The 22,957-nt window shown below is 35.8% G+C and overlaps 1 protein-coding gene and 1 long non-coding RNA gene across 7 annotated transcripts in view; one reads left to right on the forward strand and one right to left on the reverse strand.

The window, feature by feature from the left end:
* The window catches only part of GPM6A (glycoprotein M6A), a 369,432-nt gene that overhangs the window by 161,411 nt on the left and 185,064 nt on the right, over positions 1 to 22,957 (reverse strand). Inside the window, exon 1 of one of the 4 annotated variants that reach the window (XM_001159289.7) lies at positions 17,713 to 18,558. The exons of the other annotated variants lie outside the window; for them this stretch is intronic. Coding sequence (XP_001159289.1) covers positions 17,713 to 17,749 — 37 coding nt within the window. The 5' untranslated portion in view covers positions 17,750 to 18,558. Of the gene's footprint in view, positions 1 to 17,712; positions 18,559 to 22,957 lie in introns of those variants that run through there. 4 annotated transcript variants of the gene reach the window in all.
* Positions 1 to 22,957, forward strand: part of LOC107974486 (uncharacterized) — a 51,881-nt gene that overhangs the window by 4,012 nt on the left and 24,912 nt on the right. For 2 of the 3 annotated variants that reach the window (XR_008547665.1, XR_010156751.1), the window contains exons 2-4: positions 1,575 to 1,667; positions 11,443 to 11,596; positions 12,382 to 12,488. This is a non-coding gene — a long non-coding RNA (uncharacterized LOC107974486). Of the gene's footprint in view, positions 1 to 1,574; positions 1,668 to 11,442; positions 11,597 to 12,381; positions 12,489 to 17,381; positions 17,741 to 22,957 lie in introns of those variants that run through there. The other variant, XR_008547664.1, reaches the window with a different exon arrangement.

Here is a 22,957-nt window from a genome sequence, read left to right on the forward strand (position 1 = left end):
ATGCACTTGAAACAGTGCTTAGCAAATGATGTTATCTCAACAAGTGTTAAATATTCATATAATTTCTTTAGATTTACATATGTGAGTCCTTAATAGAAACCATAATCAAATGTTTACTTGTTCATAGCCCTTCTTTGGATCTTCTGTAGTTTAAATATTTCCTTTCAAAGATACAGTGCAATTACACACAATAACTTAAACAAGGAATTGTTTATTCACTCAGTATTTATTGTCAATCACTATACTATTCTGTTCACAACTTTGAATTCAAGATTAATATTGCTCGGAAGTTATTCTAAAAGCATAGCATAGAAATAGAAAAAATGAAGCTGATAATTCAAGGAGCTGCATGACATTATAGAAATGTACTGGAACCTGGGGAATTGAATGACTTATGATGAATATGGAAGCCTGGAAAAAGCTTCCTAATGAAGCACTGATTGAGGCATGGTTGGTAAGAAAGAAGATGGAAAATAAATCAGGATGGGCCTGTACACATCACGTGAGGGCATGCCGAGAGACTATTTCAATGCTGAATGATAAGATTGGGTAGTAGGCCTAGAAACTGTGCTTTGGGCCATATTATAAAGGGCTTGATATGCCAAAATAAAGCTAATGGATTTAATTTTATAGGCAGTAGAAACAATGGAAGCCTTTACGCAACAGAATCCATGAATATATTTTGTTTGAGAGAAATTATTCTAATTAAAGTGAATAGAAATTGGATGAAGAGAAGCATAATAAAGACAACCTCAGCTTAAGGAAATAGTCGATTACATTACTGAGTACCTGAAGATGAGAATCTGGAATTAGGAGACATTTCTGAAGTGAAAGCATTTGATAACCCATTAAATATAGAGGAAAGTGTGAAAGGCATTAGTAATGACCTGTAAACTTCTAGCTTGGGACACAGTGTACATAAATGATGACAGATGTGATGGAAGTCAAGAACCAAGGATGTAGAATTGATTCAACAGTCAGTTGATAAATTCCATTTTGGACATATTGCATTTGAGGTACCTATGGCTATCTGAGGCAGGCAGCCTCTTCGAGGGCACTCAATAATCCCTTTCTAGTAGTATTCATGTCTTTCTGAAATCTGCTCCACCTGAGTAAGGGCTGCACTTTTTGACTTGCTTCTAATGAATAGAATATGGCAGAAGCAAGGAAATGTTCCTTCCAAGATTACATTATAAAAGCACTGTGGGCTGGGCATGGTGGTTCATGCCTATAATCTCAACATTTTAGGTGGCCAAGGAGGGAGGATTGCTTGAGACCAGGAGTTTGAGAACAGTCTGCACAACATACTGAGACCCTATCTCTACAAAAACTTTTTAAAAGTTAGCTGGGCATGGTGGGAGACACCTGTGGTCCCAGCTGGGAGGAGGCAGAGGTGGGAGGATCACTTGAGCCCAGGAGTTTGAGGCTGCAGTGAGTCATAATCATTACTTTACTCCAGCTTGAGTGACAGAGCAAGACCCTGTCTCAAAATAAAATGAAATATGATAAAATAAAATAAGTAAAAGTACCGTGGCTTCCAACTTACATGGAATCTCTCTCCCCATCTACCTTAGATCCTTTGCTCTGGAGAAGCCAGGCACCATGGCATGAGGCAGCCCTGTGGAGAGGTTCATGTGGTACAGGACCAGGCCTGCAGCATCACTTGAGTGAGCCACTAAGCAGATTACTCCCCCCACCCCAACTGAACCTTCATATGAGACTGCAGCTGTAACTAACAGCTTAATTGCAATCTTGTCACTTTCTAACAGGCCACCCTGTTTTTCTCAAACTGTATCACTGATATTTTCTCAAATATCTATTTATCTATGTTTGGATGCTGTTTTAGTTGCTCTCTGTCTCCACCACTTCTACATCAAAAGCTTTATAATGTAGTCTGCCTTGCACAGTGACACTTAGAAGAATGGCTAGCAACTAGTCACTCTAAACTTATTATCTACTTATCTTTTATCAATAAGAGTTATATTTGTGTTACATATAATCACAAACATTGGAAGTAAATGGCTTTTAGCATGGACAAGGAGGCGATATAACATGATGAATGAAGATAATAATATAATCTCAAAGATGAATAAAAATCTGTTTTTATCATCTCTAATTTACCAATCAGTGCATTCAATGATTTCTAAATATCTCAACAATTCCAACATATAGATACTTTTCTTCCTACTTCATGGATGAGAAAATTAAGTCTCTTGATAAGAAGCTAAGTCACCTGCCTAAAAACACAACCAGTATATAGCAGAGTTAGAATATACAGTTATGTTTGAATGCTTCTGTTTATTTACACTACCTTCCCTCTGGTACTTTAGTGTTTTTCATTATAAGTATGTAAAAGCTAAAATACAAACCACTCACCCTATTTGATTGCATTCACAATACTTTTATGTTGTTTTACCAAATTTGGATTATAATTTAGGAGTGATATTTACATCTGGGAATTCTGGAAGAAGTTGTGAAGTTTAATTCCTATGGGAACTCATTATATATTCATTAGTTCAAAAACAAAGAAGCAAACAGCATGCACCAATGAAGGAGCTTGAAGACTACCTTCCTCTCAGTGCTACCCCCAGGAATTAAACCTCACAATTTCTTTCCTGTCTGAACATGCTTTTAAAATTGTTCTGACCCAAAACAGTATTTTCAGACGTTTCTGATAAGTCCTGAATTGTTTTTTTTTTTCTGTGTGTTAATCCTATGCCATTCTTTGTTGTTTTTAGTAAGTACCCAATTGTCTCAGATTACTAAGGATTCTCTTCTCTAAAAAAATACTGGCAAATTTAATATCATATTCCATACCAATGTATGAAAAGCTGCTAGTCATTTTAGTTCTCCTAGATAACTAACACATGTAAAATTGAACCAAATAATGCCGGAAACCAAATACATAATTCAACAGCACATGGTAATAGCTGGGATACCGATAGTTACACTTTTTACTTTCATTTTATTCATTTTATTTGTGGATGAAAGATGTTCTATGATCTTAGTCACAATATTGATAACCAACTATTTTAACTATTAATATTAAGAGTTAGTGTTCATTGGGCCTTTCATAATCTTGTTCATAAAATTTATTTATTAATGATGTTTGGGTAGGTAGCTGTTGAGATTGACAATAGTATTAATACCAGCAATGATGTGTGATGTGATATCAATGTTTGCATCCCCGTCCTCAAATAATTGAGCTCCCATGTATATGGAATACATGGTAACTGTTCTATTGTTACATGCATTAGCATTTTCAATAACCGTAGGCTATCTCAATCAATTTCCCCCATCATCCCATGATTGCAATTTTCTTCTATGCCTATTGAATAATCCAGATTAAAGACTATATATCATTTAACTCCCGGCCTCAAGTGATCTGCCCACCACATCCTCCCAATCATTTTGCAATACTTTTTGAAGTAGTCAAGGGCTTATGTACATGATTGTAGGCTTCGAAGTTCTTTTTATTTTCAAAGGCAAAATTATAGAGGTGTTGTCCAGAACACCCTTAAAGTTCTCATTTTAAATGATCGCAATCTCTGAATGTTATTTCCTCTCAAATTTTGGGATTTCAAATCCATAATATCTTTATCTTGATATATAAATTATGAACCACAATTCGGAAAGCTACCAGGGTTTTTAACCAATAATCTACAAGACTCTAAGTGTGGTTCCAGGATCCACAAAAATAGAATTACCTGAGAAAGTACTAGAAATGCAGATTCCTGGGCCCCACTCCTTACTCACCGAATCAGAAACTTGAGTTGGGGAAATGAAGTGCTGTAATCATCAAAAATAGGTGATGCTTGCTAAAGCAAACTAATGTTGAAGAGCTACTCAGAATATGGTACCGTTACACTTGTGTAACTTACAAAGACAAATAAACCTCAAATCACAAACATAACATGTTCATTGCAAAGTAAAGTTAATAGTCACTCTTCTAAGTTATTCATTTATAACGATCTAACGCATAATCACTCCACCTTTCACAAAGGTTGCTGTTACATCATTTAATAACTTTTAATGAAGCTGAGTTATTTAAACTTGACGTTAAGATTACCATGTACCCAGATTATCCTAAAAGCACTCAATTCACCTATTTAAGGCTAAGAAAACTCTGTTTATGACACTTACAATCCAGTTATTCAAGACAAATAAATATTTCCTTTACATAATTGCCTCATTTAAAGAGCAAAACTGAAAAGCTAGGTTACGGAATGAGGAAAATTTGAGACACTTAACTTAGATTTAACAATGAGCAATGTGGTAAATTTATGTTGCATGTCTTGCATATTTACCAGAATCACATTATCAAAAATACACATACAAACTTTGTACTAACTTTCTAATTATTATATTTCTTGGTGGCGGAAGGAGAGGCAACATAACTCTTTTACTATCACAGATAGGTAAGTTTTGAATGTTACCACTGTTCTCAAATATGTCTTTTCTGTTAGTCTCTTAATCCTGAGTCGATTCTTTTTCAGAACAAATGTAACCCACAATTGAAATGTAAAGATATTTATTTCTTAGTGTCCCATTTTCTCCGTAGAATACGGTGGATTTCCTCAGGAAAGCAATTTTACCAAGGGAAATGTAAAATGCATTTTTTATATTGCACCAAAAGAGGTATTCAGTTTTTGTCTGGCATGTCCTCTGCTGTATTGCACATGAAAGCAAAAGGAAGGCAATTGGAAATCCTTGCCAGAGGCTAGTTATGAGCAATGAGTTCAAAGATTTCAGTGGCTTGATACGTAGTGCTTAAAATATACGAGTCTACCCTCTCCTTTCCTTTTTTCCTTTTTTCATTTTGCAAAATGAGAAACAACATTGCTCTTTCCCAACGTGGCTTTAAATAGCTCTTCCAATCTTGTTTTCCTGCCCCAGGATGTCTTAGGCAGCACTCACAGTCTCCCTTTGCTCATCTGTCTTAGGGAGCTCCAGTCAGCTGCCTTTCCTAGAGTATCACAGGCATCAACCCTTTCTATAATATACATCATTTCCTTTTTGGCCAAAAAATACATGCAGTTCTTTAATTTTTGACTCTGGACCACTCATTTTGACTCACTGTGGGGCAGTAGCATTCAATGACCTCTTCCAAAACAAGAGGCACTGAGCTCATAGTCTTTAATGTTCCCCTCTCACACTAAGAACTGCTTGAATCTAAGTATCTAGGAATCTAAGAGTCAATTGAAGAACAGTTTTGCTAACTTAACTTATAAGAATAGAGATTGATATTAGTGCAAGAAAGTAAAAGCATATGAGGCACAGAAGTAGTATTGCTATTTTTATGTACAAAAGTAAAAATGGAAATATTGGAGTCAAGGAGAAGACTGAGGTATAACAGACAACTCCAAATGACTACATTTGTCACCCTAAAAGTAGCAAGTGTTTTCAAAAACAAACAGAATATCCTTGAGCAAGAGGCTTAATATAAAACACTATTGATAAGGATACAATTCAGATATTTTTTGAAGTTTATCTCTTTTTTTCATTCAACTTCTTGTGGACCCTTAAATGGGATTTTTAATACTGAATTATAAAGATGCTTCAAAATTGTAATTTCAAATAGAATGATCCTGAGAGTACAATATTTTTAAAAAGTATATGGATTCCAAAGTGGTTAGGAAGTCAATAAATAATTCCAATAACTGTATAATTTGTGGTTGAGGGCTTTATGTTGTGGTTGAGGGCTAAACTGAAGAGCAATCTTATTTAAGAATGTGCAAAGTAAAAATAAATAGCTTAAAAGAATATACAAAATATAAAAAACCCAAAATTATATAGCATATACCCAAATCTAGGTAGAGGTATAGATTGTTTTACTTAATCAATGTATGCTAACCCTGTGTATATAAGTCCATTTTAGATAATATCAATATCATTTTAATTTCACTGAATGCAAATTATCCAAGCCAAAGAAAAGACCCTCCAACCTCTAGGCCAAATCTTGTCTAAAACAATTTAATCTGTCCTATAGTAAGATCGGGCGCATCAAATTCTTTCCCAGCCATCCCCACTTGTTTCCCATACCAACACTTAATAAATAATAGCTAAAGTTATATACCTACATAATACTGCATTATTGTCCACTCTGAGGCCTAAATCATGGCTTCATCATATTTCTAAAACACAGATCATAAAACCCATTCAATGAAGGCTTCTGTTTCTTGCAAAATAAAACTTCAAAATTACCAGAGAGGTAATAATGGTCAGGTTAATGCCTGGGTTACATTCAATACTGAAATGGTATATAACTCATTTTCCCTTAAGGACCACAAAACAGCCTTGTAAACTCATCCTAGAGGATCTAAAAGAGAACCCCCTCATAACAGAATGGCATTCCCAGCTTGCGGGCTCTGAGACTCCACTGAGTCATGCCACATGTATGGAAAATGATTTTTGGAGTGTTATTCTATCTAAGGAAAAACAAAGCAAATTTTCCACTTTCAAGATTAAAGGACATTCTGTCTACATTAAGACAAGCAGGGTAAGTCTTAAACACTTGTTAATCTTAGCACTATGTTTAACAAGCCTCCCAAGTATTGAACTCAAGAAACCTAAGACATGAGATCAATGTTAGCTTTTTCATGAAATTTAAATGTGTCAAACAATAAAGTCTTCAAATAGTTTGCCATTTTTTGCTAACAGGGAAAATTAAGCAGTGAATTAATACCTCACAAGGATTTTGGAGAATGCTGGGTAAGTTTACTACACTCCACATAAGTATAATATGCAGATCCTAATCATTTCACATCATATATTTCTATTTTGTACATTGAAATCAGGATCACGTTAAAAACTTTTATAAATGTAGCACATTAATATTATAGGTATATTAATATTATAGGTATTAATTAATAGGTATTAATATTATAGGTATATTGAATAGCCATTTTGTAGATAAAAAGTGTTTAATATTGGTAATTTGACGTGGTTCAAACTAATACATCTATAATATAGACAAATAAGTAATAGACCACTCAGTAGACTTTAAGAAATAAATCTATTAATACCTAAAGGCTGAAGCAAAATACATTTGTCAGTTAATAGGAGAGAATTTTCCAGGAATTTGATAGAGATGGAATGAAATGACCAGTGGATATGATACATTTTTTAAAAATTGAGCATGTCAGATAAATAAATACACTATGTTTTTTAATACTTTAAAGACTATGGAATGCCTGCGGGGACACAGGCATGGGTAATACAGTTGCCTGAAAAGACCTCATCATCATTAGGTTACAGTGGTGTTGCTTTTGCATTACTGCAGAATTTAAAAGAAGATAGAGTAGCAGAGTTAAGGCCAAATATTGCAATGATTATATAACTGTAAGTATGACACAAAGTTTCCTTCCAATTTAGCAGAAACAATGGGCAAAAATATTTTTGATATTTATGTAAAATAGTGGTCGCTCTTGATACACAGATGATATGAAAGAACCACATGTATCATAAATCAGTAGCTCCTTTTAGACCTTTGGTAAGCATACTACACTCCGCATAAGTATAATAAGCAGATCCCAATCATTTGGGAGGGGGCTCAAAGTTGCTAAACAGTGTTGTAGAGATCAATCATGGAAATACATGCTTGCTGTCTCTTTGTGAATTAAATTTTCATGCAGTGTTGCAAAAAAAAGTTACTATGTAAAAGTAACACATAAATAAATAAGCTTATCTTCAAGATTATACTTTTCAGCCTGGCTATACAACTGGCCTATAAAACATGAAGTTATTTCAGTTGTTTAACAAGAATTCATTCTCAATTCCACCAAATAATGGTATCACAAGTTCATCTCAAAACACAAATTAGTGATTAATACATCAAAAAACTTAGTACACCAAAATTGTAGAGAGAATATGATGAGCATTGAAAGGTTAGATGGAAATACTCTTCCGATACCATTGATCAGAGCTCAAATGCCCTGTTTTCAGACACTGTCTTGATCCCATCTAAAATATAAGCCAACTGTGTGAGACTATATACCAATTAAAATACAAAAACTAAAATAAAGCGTAAAAGAAGGCAAAAGAAAATTGATTACTCATTGCATGCTATTTTTTAAATTCATTACCTTGAACATTACTAAACATATCCTAGAAAAGGTCTTATCTTATTAAACTGTCCTCAATGATTTCAAACTGTTATTTCTTATGTAATTTTGTTTTCTTTGATCAATACTTACGAATGAACACAGTAAGCCTAGTGTCAGCAAATTTGTAAACTACTTTGTTAAATTTTAACAGCGTATTATAAAATATTATAAGACATAATTTTCCAAGTTTCAGTAACCATTTGCTGAATCTGACAGTTTAATGTATTTGACTTCATTGCCAGAATCACAATGCTAAAAATATGTGTGGGCTCTTTAATAATAAAAAAAGAAAATCTATTCATTTTCAAGAAAGCTGCTACCAAACTACTGAATATATTTCAGGTCAAAGAATAAAAGAATTATTTTTAATTCAAATCTAATGACATAAAATGGAGTCCTTGCTGCATTCTCCCAAGCCAGGTTTAGCTGCTCTGTTAGATCTGTCTCTATTTAGGGGGAAAATTGTGTTTTATTCTTTCTTTAGTCTGCACAATTGACCTCTTCTTCTTCCTCTTTATCCTCTTCTTTTTCTTCCCCTCCCCTCTTCCTTCTCTTTCTCCTCCTGTTCTCGTTTCATCATCATCATCATCATCATCATCATCATCATCATCATCATCAGCTATGAATGGGTTTGTATTCAGAGCACTTTGCAGGTTGGGTTCATGAACAAATGATAAAATCTTTACCCTTCAGGAATTTGTACTTTGAGAATGGAGCTACAGCATAACACATACATAAGAAAAAACAGTAAGATATGCCATATAGTAAGTGACAAACATTTAAGAAATAACTGTTACAACAATTCGAAAAAGTTATTAGTCCTTTAATTCTGACTCTCTGACTCAAGGAAAATTGCTTGGTCACCTTTTTAAATGGGCACAGTGTGTTAAGATGAGAGGAAAGGAAACATGGAGAAGGAATCTGCATTTACTCAACTCCTAATATGTTCCAGGAATTGTAATAGGCGCTTTTACCTAGTCTTTATTACATCTAACTCACATTAAACAGACCTAAACCCAAAGATAATGGTAGAGAAAATTAATTCTCAAAATGGAGATTTTGAAAAAAATACGGTTGAATAACACAGATTAAGTTACAGAGAAAATGAAGGTGGAGAAAAGGAGCCAGGGCTTTAACACAAGTCACCTGATTGGGAAACCAAAAGTCAATTGGCCACTCATTATGATGGTCAATTGAAAAACTCCTGGCCCTTATACATATTTAAAATTCATGGAGACAATCTTTGAGTGGGTGGTTTCTCAATTCTAGATCTTATGACTCAATTACAACTTTCTACTGTGAATGGTTGAGCAGAGATTTAAAATGCTTTAAGTTCAATTATTCTGACTAATATTCAAAGCATTCTTTTCACTGTAAAACGGTTTTTTGTTAACTTGATGAAAAACTAAAATAACGTCTCTGAGACAATAAACCACTAAATGAATCTGGCTTTGGTAATACATTGGTACTATTTAAAACAGAGATTCTCAAACCTATGGTTGGTTTTAAATGGACAAACCACATTCAGTGTCATATCTAAGAGTTCCATTGTTCAAACATTGCTCAATCCTTATTTTAATAATGAATTCTATTATTGAATATTGAAATATTGAAAGGTGTTTGAAGAAAAATAAATATAATTCCTTACTGCCACTCAAATGTACAGTCTGTGGTTCCAAAAATTTGAATTTAAATGCCCTTATTATGGGAAAAATAAATTTTTAACTAGAAAAATGGAGAAATCATTTGGCTCATTCTCCCTTCTGCCTACCTCATAATCTTTCTTGGAACTGAAATGGAAGACTACCTCATTTTGTTACATGACAATTCTTTTTTTCTCTGGATGTTTGTGTGAGGTTTTCTCTTAGTTTCCTGTAGAGTTTGAACCCAATGGCCCTTGACTAAATAGTGTGACCGTAAAGTCAAAGAACATTTGATATTTATTAAAAAACTGTAGTCAATATATCTTAACTAGTGTTAAGATATATTGACATTAGACACTGCATATGAAATGCTTAGAACAGTGCCTGGATTATTAAATATTAGCTATTATTATTAATATTTTCCTTGACAAATAAATCATGCTAGTAAAAGTGCTTAATTATGTTTCTGATGTTCAATAACGAAACTGAACAGAAAAACTGATATGGTATAGGCTGTTAAAAATGAAAGTGGGCCGGGCTCGGTGGCTCACGCCTATAATCCCAGCACTTTGGGAGGCAGAGGCGGGCGGATCACGAGGTCAGGAGATCGAGACCATCCTGGCTAACACAGTGAAACGCTGTCTCTACTAAAAATACAAAATATTAGCTGGGTGTGGTGGCGGGCGCCTGTAGTCCCAGCTATTCGGGAGGCTGAGGCAGGAGAATGGCGTGAACCTGGGAGGCGGAGCTTGCAGTGAGCCGAGATAGCCCACTGCACTCCAGCCTGGGCGATGAGCGAGACTCCGTCTCAAAAAAACAAAAACAAAACAAAACAAAAACAAAATGAAAGTGGATATCCACCAACACAGGAAATGTGTAGAAGAATCTCAAAAAAATTTTTTTTCAAAAAAAAAAAAGCTGTCAAGTTTTGGGGGGAAGGTAATTTGGCCGTGTACTAGTTCTTTATTTGAATTATTTACTAAACTTTGTTGCATAAAACAACAATCGGAATAAATACAGGTGTAAAGTTTTTCTCCCATATTTTATTTTTGTTAAGAAAAAATAGGTAATTCACCATTCAAATAACCTTTCTAATGGGGAATATTAATTGCAACCATAAAAATGTAGAAAATAGTTTCCCAGACATTGAAAGTTCTATTATAAATCAATGAAGAATGCTAATTAGCAAAATACTTTAATTGCCTCACTTTTACTTGATAGCCAAGAAAAAGCATGACCACCCCCTTTTAGGAGACAATATGAACAATCTCTTTTATGTTTCTAGCATCATTCTCAGGGATAGATTTCACCCAATTCCTCTCTTTGATGGAGGTAAGTAAAGTAAAACTCATCATTTCTCATATGATAAAAATTTAAGTCCAAAAACATTAAACAATTTAAACAATGTGAGAAAGTGTCTTTCTTTCTTTGGGAAATCAATCTGGATATATACTGCAGTTAATGTTCTAACATGTTGACATCTCTTAATACACATCATTTAAAAGCCAACAGTCATTCTTCCTTTTTTCTCTGACCTCAGATTTCCTCATATTATAACTTAATTCCCTAGTAAACTCTATAAACAGACTCCAATAAGAACTGACTCTCATCTTTGACCAAAGTTATATTTCCCACTCACAATTTGAAAAAAAAATCAGTTATCTTCTGTTTTTCTTTCTTTATGTTGTTCACAGTACAAAGAAGTAAGTTACTGTTGGATTAAGAATATCCAAGACAATGGTCACAACTTGAAAGCACATGGAAAAACATGAATTATTTTTATAATGTCAGCTAATCCACAGCTGTGCCACCTGTTAGTATGGATGCTATCCAAAAGGATTTTTGAAAGTAAGCCAGGCAGTCTGCCTTCTATGTATGAAAAAGAAAACTGTCAAACATTTTGAATGGTGGGGAGGGGTTTTTGCTTGGGGGAAAATGGAGTTCGCAATGGACAAACTAGAAGTTATCTCCTGTATCCTATGAATCTCTCATGAGCCATTGTCTTCTGATGAATTAAGGAATAATTAATTTCTAAAAATCATGTCTTAGAAGTCATCACTCCAAGGATACTATCAATATCTATCTATCTGTCATGCTGTACTTCTCATTTAGTCTCTTTAAATATTTAAACTTTAATTCAAGGAATTAATGAAGTAACTATATCAAGCACTTTCATTTGAAAAGGTGAATTCACTCATTTTAATGACATTGTGAAAAATCTATTCATCTCCTTCATCCGAACAAGATGTTAGAAATGTGTTATTGATATTTTGGACCTCTGAGATAAACAGTACCACAGACACTAAAAGAAACCATAATTAGCAACTGATCCAAGGAAAATATAAAATGACAAAATTCTAAAATGTTATATCTAAACCACAGCAGACATAATAACCACAACAATGCAGAAGTTCTATGAATATCTATTGAACTTTATTAAAAATATAACTAATTTTCCCTACTGACAGATGTTGTAGAACTATATTTGAAAATACCAAGGGGTAAAAGTAATTTCTTATTCCCAGGAGGACACTTCAGGTTAAGCACAATGCTAGTAAAAGCACAGCTGTGAAATCTTAGGACAGATTTTTCCTATATGCTTTATAAAATCTGATTCTCTATGTTTCTTTTAGCCTTGTTATCCAAATGCAGAAGTGGCAGCTGAAGAGATGATTTGTGACAGTATTTGCTGAGACGAAGTCTGTCCACTAGATGGATAAAACCAGTTCCCTTTTCATAGGTCTGTAAGTAGCCAACAGCTAAGAAGCAAATTATTAATTCTTACACTTAAATGACTGCTTAAAGATTTTTGATGTTGTTTTTGTTATTTTCTTAGCCACTAGTCTACAGAATTCAATGACATATTAAGGATTATAAATCTATTAATAAACCAGACACATTCTGTCTCTTTAATTTCTTTGCAATAGTTCTCCAAATATTATACTACCAATACTTACTGGTAGGCAATGATTTAGGGACGAATTTATTTAAATTGTAAAAAATCAAAGATCAGTGAGGGAAAAAAATCAAAATCATCAAGAATACACTAAAGAGTGGTGTCAAAGTTGAAATTTAATACATTAAATATACAGTTGATTCAGCTTCGACTCACCAGGTTAAACTCAGGGAAAATTTCTTAGCACTAAGCCTCTTTATGTAAGACTCCTAAAAGGATCTGAACATTTGTTTTATTTAGAGGTCTTTCGATTGCAAAGAATAGAGATTCACCCAGAGTAGCTGAAAGATGGGGCAGCATAGTTATTATTAAAATTTGCCATGGGATAAAGAGATCCTCAGAGCATACTGAGAGTCATCTTTTCCCCGTTCTCAAGAAAGAAGGCCAATTGAACCAATTCATCTTTTTGGATTCAATTCATGACTTACAAGTCGTAGATTGCTAGTGCACTTACAGATTGGCTGCCTTTGAAAAAGTTTTCATATCTGGCAAAGAAAAGAAGCCAGAGTTGGTGGTAAGGAACACAACCATAAATTCCAGATCATAGCTGATGACTGCAATGGAAGCATGTGGGGGAGGCAGTCCTTCGAAGGAGTGTGGCTGCCAGGCAGGCAGCTGTGGACATCTAGTGTAGAGAGTGGGGTCGAAAGTTCAGAACCTGGACTCATTCTGATTGCATTGAGCCCAGCTCTACTATTTACTATGATGTGACTTTGGTCTAGTCAATTAATCTATTTGATATTTATTTTCCTCAACATTAGTACCACTTAAGGTTATTGTGAAGAGCCAATGAGTTCATTTAGGTAAAGTCCTTAGGCCAGTGTCTGGCACTGAAATCACCGGGCAGTATAGGTTGGCCAATATTTCCTAGTCTCCAACAGCCAAAGCTGCCTCTTTTTTTCGTTGATTATAGTGGTGCCTCTTCTTCAGGGATGATGTCTGCTTAAGGAAAGGTGAGGTTCTAGAGTCATCTTTCAAGATAAAAATAATCTTACACACACACAAAATGTCTGGAGAGACTTTTAGTCAGCCTATAAGCTGTACTGTATATTAAATATACTTTATATTAAGTACAATATACAGTATATCCTTGTGTGCATAGATTCCTTTATAGTAATATGTGTGTATAAATGTATAAAGTATATGATGAAGGGGTCTCTTGTCAACAATAATTGTACAGTATTTTAAATAATGAGATAGATCAACATTAACATTGATATGAAAAACATAGAAAATAAACCTGTACCCTCTCCTTTCATTTATGTATTCTTGTTGGTTTTAATAAATTAAAGATATGCTGAAATGACAAATAGGTTAGTGCTATTGAGCTAAGGATGAACAATGACCATTGAACTTTGGCTGTATATTGCTGTTTGAAATGATGGAACTGGTCATTGGATCACATTCAGCTTGATCATCTACATCTGCTAGTGACCCAGTCCCTGAGAGTCACCAAGAATTGATTCCACTGAGGCGATGGCAGGTGGGGCTTTGGTGTTGGAAAAGTCATTGGTTGATATTGACAGCACAGACTCACATAAGCTGCTGGTTTATTACACTAGAAAAATATGGTGAGTGACACTGTGGCTGTTATCTTTTGTGCTGATCAAAACTTTCTGGTATACTCCATGTAATTTTGAGACCTGTTTCATAAAATGTTCATGTTCAGAAATTAAAGCCATCAGGGTTTTGGCTGTTTGGAACAGTTCAGCCAATTTATGAAGACTCCAACCTGCTGGCTCTTTCTGTCCATTGCTGTTTTCTTTTTATCTCTATACAGTTTTGTTGCTCCCTTTACTTACTGATTCATCAGCCTTCCTCTGTAAACCCCTCCTAATTCAGCAAGGCCTTCATTAGGGCTGTCCATGAAGAGATGGTCACCCACTTGTCTGGCCACCCGAATGTGTATTCATCAATTCACTCCTAATTAGAAACCCAAAAATCATTTACGTATTTTCTCGTAAGATTTGGCAAAATGTTCTAGAAACAGTTGCATGGCTACAAGTCATAAATGCGTACCTGTTAAATCTTCATCAAAATATCTTTATTCACTTTGCTCAACCCCTCTGTAGTAATTGGGGTCCTTGTTGCCATGATTTTGTGACAATGGCTCTTGATTTTGGTGACAGATGATGCTAGGTTTATTATGGCCATAGTAAAGACCAAATTCAAAACACTCTTTTCTTTTTTTCCTTTTTTTTTTTCTATACTAGAATATCATTGTTTTGGCTGCACACAAGATGAAGTAAGTGGCTTTCATTTAGAGGCCATGTTTTACCAAAAAATATGTTTCTTAAAATACTAGACTCCCCTCAGCATAATGAGATACTCACCTTTGGGGAGGGTGTCAGAAATTGCTGGAGCAACAGATTAATGATCCCCATTTCAGTTTCACATCAGGCATGGGCTCATTGAACACAATGGCTGGTGGGTGAAGTCCCCCATACTGTTAAATTATCCTCTCTCTCTGACTGAATGCATATGCTTAAGTTAGGATAAAAGTTAGGACTATTCTCAATTGTCTTTTAAAGCTTGAGAGGGGAGTGGGCTCTCACTACGAAGAAAAATATATTTCTTACGGATGATCTTTTTAAGTGCTTAAACACCAAGTATATATATTTTCGAACATATCAAATTGCAATTAATGAATGAATCCACTGAATTTTACATTCTAGTTGAATTTGCAAGGTCATATGAGTAAACACTGATGTGAATTTTAAGTCTTGGTGACATGTAACAGGAAAGACAAGCTCTAAATTTTAAGAAAAGACTGAAAAGCCACTTACTTCTTGCAAATGGAAGAAAACTCTGTGCTGTCTGAATTATTGTTTAAGAAAATCCTATGCAGTTTATGAAAAACAGGATAAGAACTATCACAAAATGCTGCTTTTCTTTAGACAGATCATTAAGTCTCTCCACCTAAACTCTTGAAAAATCTGTAACGATTTTGTCTGCTTGTCAAATTGCTCCTCCAGTAATTTCACAGTTACAACCCACGCACATATCGACAGAGGATTTCGATTCAAATGTAACTTTCTAACAACAAACTTATATAGAAAAGGTGTCATAGGCGTAATTGAGAGGAACAGAAGATCAAGAGTGAAGAAGATTAAATCTTCTTTTCTCAATTAAGAAAAAAACCTAAATCATAAATATTGTATTCATATACATTTACAAACTGATAGACCACTAAACATTTTTTCTGATTTAAAACTGCCTTCCACCACTGCTGCTGGTGCATATATTAATGAGGAAAAACCCACTGTGACAGAAATCTTCCCCTCACGGCATAGCCACCTCCACCCCCATAAAAGAAAGCTTTTCAGTGTTACCTGAGAAAAAAACATCACAACTAATTACATCATTTTTCTTGGTTCCTGCATCTACCAAGGCTTGCTCAGACACATTCAACCTGTTACCACAATCCATGATTTAACTCAAGGTTTTATTTAGTGTAATGAATATCATTCCTCTATTTAAAATGCTGTTTATCTTTCCTTAAGCAAATTGATCGGCCAATAAATATCATTATTAGGTATTACAAAAAAGATGTTGTCATAAGGTATTTTATTCTAAGTTAAAATAGTCCACTGAGATGCCTTGTAAGAACAGAAATTACCATTAAAATGTCCCATTTACAATCACTGATGAAAACTTGGGCTATTTGTGCATATAATAAAGGGAGCTGAGGTTTTTTAATTTAAAAATAGATCACATGCTATTAATGTAGATTTTTGTGTTTCTATTACAGATTATCATTAATAAGGGTACTAAGGACTAAAATTGGGAAATCAACTTATCTATTATCTCTTGCTTATATAAAACCTTCATATATTTAATACCGATGGTCCTTTATTACGTGTGTGTGTGTGTCTGTGTGTGTGTGTGTATGCACCACATATGCCTCAAAGTATGTGTGTGTACATTAAGAGAAGAAACCCAGCATAGCTAAATGGCTAAAAATATGGTAACTATACTGTGCTTCCACCCTATATATTTTATCACATAAAATACAGTTTTTTATGCTAAGTGCCTTTATATACATTTGAAATTAACTTTGACAGCTGAATCTTTTTCAACACTACTCTTGAATATTACCTTTATGTAGTATTACCTGTGTTACTGCTTCAGTACTAAGAAAATGAGACCATTTTCTCTGACATTACATAAGCCCGACAGCAGACGAGAGAAACGCTGCCTATCTGGGGTGAAAGCTAGCTCCCTCTGAAGCTACCATTTGACACATTAAAACAATTCTCGAGTTGATTGAATCATTCCAAATTACCAATATTTGACCATTTCAACCTTCAAAAATGGCAATTTCACTTTAACTCATACAGCCAGATATACCTAGACAAGCTTTAAAAACACATAAAAAAATTTCCTTTAGCGTTATTACTCAGAAGTTGATTACAGTCAACTATATAGAAAGGAAAATCTTAACGCTTCCATACACCCTGAAAATTTATGAACTTTTGCTCCATCTGCTTAAACCTATATTGCATCCTCGTTTTTAGTTTTTATTTTTTAAAGATTGTTTTAAAAAGGTGCACCAATCAAAAGATAATTAATGGTCTTGGTCTTTGTTCTATCAGATGTCCATGCAAAGATATGGATAATGGTTCCATCACCAAATTTTTAACTAACTCCAAATATTGTATTTGTGGCTCACACTAGGCATCCCTTGACCCAGCTCGGCAAGTGTGAAATCACGAAATAAATGAAGGTTAACAAAGACTGGTCTAAGGAATAGTTCACTACAATACCGCAATGCTCTTCTCACTAATACTCGACTCTGCATTTCGGTACTTATATCTGAAAGATTTGCAAATAATGACAACATTCGTGCCAGACATTACTGCAAGTGAGGAACAGACTAAAGGAGAGGAAGGAACAAAATGCCTTCCAAGAGAGAAACATTCATTAGCCTTACTGGCAAGTGTCTAAAGCAAACAAGGAAACTGCAAAATAATTACTTAGTTACAAATAAACGCTTTTAGTACAGTACCTTTTTGTGTCTGTCCCTCTTCCATATTCTCTTCCATGGCTACCTTTCTTCAGTAGAATCTGGTACACGGAATTAATCAAAAGCTCAATTAGATGTTGGAAAAACTGGTGTGTTTTTTTTTTTTTTTTTTCCTGGGAAGCTCCAACAGCAGTGGCTTGGGCAAGTCCTCAGAGCTTAGCTCAGGCTCCCTCGTTCCTCTTGTTTGCTTGGAGACGGGCTGTCAAGTGTAATTTCATTCAAATTACTCTTCCGTGAAGATTATCAATTTTTCTTCTCAAAGCTGCCCATTGTGTACCACTGTAAGCAGGTATTCAAACAAATAGCCTGAGAATTTTGGGGGGAAATTTGGTCTGAATCCCAGGAGCAGAGACACTATGATTCACAAGTCTTGCTTTGCATTTAAAATGGGGAAAAGAAATTGAGGTTTGTATTGAAATCTGGGCTTTAAATTGGAAACAGGCTGAGCTGTGAACAGAGGGAGGGGTGTCCTCCTAACATGAAGCCGACCACCAACCCATAATTCCCCCCTTCGCTTCCAGAGTGGGAAAGCCCAGATTCCCGTCGGTTCTTTATGCTGCAGCAGTGGCTTCTCACCCAGTCAGATACGTTGCAAAAAACTGTGTTTTCCTTTTCTCTCCTCACTAAGTATTTAGTTAATTTGATTTAAGGTGCCAAGAAAGGATGCAGTTATACCATCTCAGGGTTTATCTGCAAAAGTTTATTACTAAGACAGGACTTGTAATCCCACACCTTTGAGATTTAAAAAGAAATAGAAGCGTGGCTGTCAAAGGAGTGAGTATAAAGCTCTAAGCCTGAGAGATACATGTTTTAAGTAATTATTTTACTTAGTGCCATATGACTCTTAAGTAAAAGGGAGAAAACCACTGGAAGGAAAAACCCTATTGATGTCTTTGTTATTTATTGTTATGATTATAGCCCACGAAAGCTGCTGATTTCCAATGAGAATCTCTGGAAAGGGAATTTCTTTAAAGGTCAGTGTTAGGGAATGAGAAGAGTGATGTAAGGGAGGAACAAATTTTAGATAAGAAACAAGAGGATAGCAATTTATAATGGGAATCTGCAAGCTGATTTGGAATGCAAATCACAATGCTGCAGTCTGGCGATAATTAGCATTTGTACTTCAGCCTACTGAGTGACAGGGCACAGTCCAAGAGTCTCAATACTTCACAAAAGGTATAGCAAGAAAATAAACAGTATCTCTTTCAAGGAGCATAAACCTTTCCTAGAGTAGAAAGAAAGGATCCTTGCCTCTGTCTTCATCTCCAAATCAGCCAGCACACACACACACAGGGACAGAAACACACACAGAGGGACAGAAAGACACACACAAGCACACACACAGAGAGGCACACACACACACAAGGACACACACACAGACATAACTGTAACTCTTCGCCTTTAATGAAAAATAGCTCACATCCTCATTATCCATAGCATACGTTTCTTGCATTATAGCTTGTATTTCACCTGCATTCTTTAAAGCAGGCCGGTAGCATGCTGCACATCACCCTCTAAATATTACAAAAGCAGCTATTTAGAGGAAACACAATTACTGCATTCCACTTTATTTCTCATAAATGAATGTTTAGTCCTCTTACTTGTATAATCATTTGTTATTATTTTCTCTTTTCAAATGAATTTTGTCCAAAAATAACTGGAGTTCAAACAACTCAAAACCTATCTCTTTGGAATATATATCAATGTGTATTCAAGGGTTTTTGAGAGAGCTGCTTGCTCAGTGCACAGATTGAGAGAGAGAAACCATAAGGGAAATCAAAAAGCCAAATTGTAGCAGCCTTTCTGCTTCAACTCATCCCTAGGCTGACATAACCTGGCATATAATCAACACAGAACGGAGCAACGCTCCTCATTTAGATCCTTCATTCGTTTTATACCATGGAAATCATTAGTGAAAGCAATTGTTTATTGTAGTGCCAGTAGATACAATAATGCCACCTTAAATTTTTAGAACACTTTACAATCTATAAAACATGATTACATACATTAACCTGTTGTAAGTCAAATGGGAAAAGCATAATTTTCCCCACTTTATGATGAAAACAAAAAACAAAAAACACGGATGCTCAGGGACACCTAGAGACTGGGCTAATAAATGACCAAGTAAGTCTTAGAACCCATGTCTGTTGATTTCTTGCCTAATGTTCTGATCTTAGAAGCTAATTTTCCTTCCTACTCTGTTCCTTTATGAGTATCTTCAGCATCTTCAGAAATCAGCCTCAGTTCATAGCTTTCTTTTTCACCACACATATAAAGCAAAAGAGGGAAATGAGAGGGAAAGGAAATTTTAAAAATATTCATGATTTCTTTTTCTTCTGGAAATTTTGCAGCAGAATACACTCATATAACCATTCACTTTTTGTCTAAAACAGGCTTTTTCATGTGACAATTGTTACCAACATAAGTCAATATCAACTTGTACCAATTTTTAAAATATACAAAAAAGTCCTCAGAGCCAGTCCAAATGGACTCGTCAAATGAATTAAGAGAGATGCATACACATACATAGCCTCCTCACAGCAATCACCTGTCAGTAGGCTTTCAGTATTTATTGGGGTAAAATATACAAGAAAAATTTGCCATTTTGATCATTTTTAAATCTGTAGTTCAGTGGCATTAGGTACATTCACATCATTCTGTAACCATGGCCACCAGCTATCTCCAGGACTTTTTCATCTCCACAAACTGAAACTCTGTGCCCACTAAAAACGCACTGCTCCTTTCCCCTTCCTCCTGTTTGATGGCAGTTGAGTTGTTGATGATTTTCTCTTTTTTTTTGAGATGGCGTCTCGTTCTTTTGCCCAGGCCAGAGTGCAGTGGCATGATCTCAGCTCACTGCAACTTCTGCCTCCAGGGTTTGAGCAATTCTCCTGCCTCAGCCTCCCGAGCAGCTGGGATTTCAGGTATGCACCACCACACCCAGTTAGTTTTTGTATTTTTAGTGGAGACCGGGTTGGTTTCACCATGTTGGCCAGGCTGGTGTCGAATTCCTGACCTCAGGTGATCCACCCACCTCGGCCTCCCAGAGTGCTGGGATTACAGGCGTGAGCCACCAAGCCCAGCCAAGTTGTTGTTGCTAATGGTGATTTTAAGATTATTTTTTAAAATTTGGATCTCATTGGAAGTAAAAATATTTTGAACCTCCAGTATCTTAAACTAGTTAGAAAAGAAAATCGTTTCACATTATAGTAGATTTGCTTTATTAATTATAAAATATACTATATAAAGCTTAATAACTAGCAATGATGTGTCCTCATGGGGACTGAAATGCCTCATCTAATACTCTTTCCATTGTATCGTATTGTATTTGCCCCACTCTACTCTTAGTCATTTATTTAAAATATATGGGCTGTAGGCAGTGGCTCATGCCTGTAATCAAAACACATTTTGAAGCCAGGAGTTTGAGACCAGCCTAGGCAACATAGACAGTCCTCATCACTACAAATATTTTCTACTCTTTTTCTTTTTTTTTTTTGAGATGGAGTTTTGCTCTTGTTGACCAGGCTGGAGTGCAATGGCACGATCTCAGCTCACTAGAACCTCTGCCTCCCGGATTCAAGCCATTCTCCTGCCTCAGCCTCCCAAGTATCGAGGATTACAGGCATGTGCCACCATGCCCAGTTAATTTTGTATTTTTAGCAGAGACGGGGTTTCTCCATGTTGGTCAGGCTGGTCTTGAACTCCCAACCTCAGGTGATCCGCCCGCCTCGGCCTCCCAAAGTGCTGGGATTACAGGCGTGAGCCACCACACCTGGCCATTACGGACATTTTAAAAAACAAATTATCCAGCCATGGTGGTGCACACCTATAGTCCCAGCTACTGGGGAGGCTGAGGCAGGGGAATCACGGGAGCCCGGGAGGTTGAGGCTGCAGTGAGCTATGCTCACATCACCGCACTGCAGCCTGGGCCACAGGGTAGGACCCTGCCTCTAAAAAATCAAATAAAACAAACATAAGGTAACTAGGTGGTTAAAAATATGATTATATTTTTATCAAGTCAGATTTCCCTTTCAAATACTGTCTAAGAAATGTTTATAATGTATATTACTTTTTTCTTATGTGAGCTCACTCAATCCAAAACCATTATAATTCTCTTTCATTTTTCTTAATCTTAATTTGGAGCTTCCTTTAACACTTCATCTTGTCTTTATGGATAAACACATTATTATATACAATAAGTAAATATCGACATATTCCTCTATTATGTAATGCAGTCATCTTTGTGATACAATGTTCATAATATAGACAAGTAAGGAGAGTTAACAGATTAAAGAAGTTGTGGTTCCAAATATCGCATTAACTATAAAAAGTGAGGGGGGAAAATGTTCGCAGTACCTGGGTCAGAGAACAGAGAGGAGATGTGGAAAAGCAGATCATGAAAATCTAGCCCAGTGCATAGGACTAACAGGCAGGAACACGGTTTAGAAACTGCCTTTTATTCTACGTCAAATGTTTCAGACACAGAATTAACATTATCTCTAGAATGAAATGTCTTAGTTGGGATCTTCTTATATTTTGACAGAGAAAAAGGACCCCTTTGTCTGCTGCTTTAAGCTGCAGGTCAGAAACTGACTTTCATAACATTTTCTTTTCTTTTTTTTTTTGAGACGGAGTCTCGCTCTAAGCCCAGGCTGGAGTGCAGTGGCGTGGTCTCGGCTCACTGCAAGCTCCGCCTCCCAGGTTCACGCCATTCTCCTGCCTCAGCCTCCCGAGTAGCTGGGACTACACCCCGCCACCATGCCCGGCTATTTTTTTTTTTTTTTTTGTATTTGTAGTAGAGATGCGGTTTCACCGTGTTAGCCAGGATGGTCTCGATCTCCTGACTTCGTGATCCGCCCGCCTCGGCCTCCCAAAGTGCTGGGATTACAGGCGTGAGCCACCGCTCCGCGGCCAACATTTTCTTAAAGAAAGTCAAAACCACCACAAACACTGCAATGTTTTCAGTCCATTATAAAATGACCATAACATTCTTCAGAGTTATATAATCATAGAAAGCAGTCAATTCACAGAATGATCATGGTGTTCACAGTAGTATCATTACCCCATTTCCTTTTATTCTGAATTGTAAAAGTGTTTACTAAGCATTCTTACAGGAAATTGATGTAGGCAAAAGGGATAGATACTAAGGAGACAAATTCCTGCCCTAATTAGGCCTGTAGCCTAGTAGCGTAGGACAGACCAAATATCACAACGCTGAATGACAAGT

Source organism: Pan troglodytes, chromosome 3 (genome assembly GCF_028858775.2).
Source record: "Pan troglodytes isolate AG18354 chromosome 3, NHGRI_mPanTro3-v2.0_pri, whole genome shotgun sequence".
NCBI classification, from domain to species: domain Eukaryota; kingdom Metazoa; phylum Chordata; class Mammalia; order Primates; family Hominidae; genus Pan; species Pan troglodytes.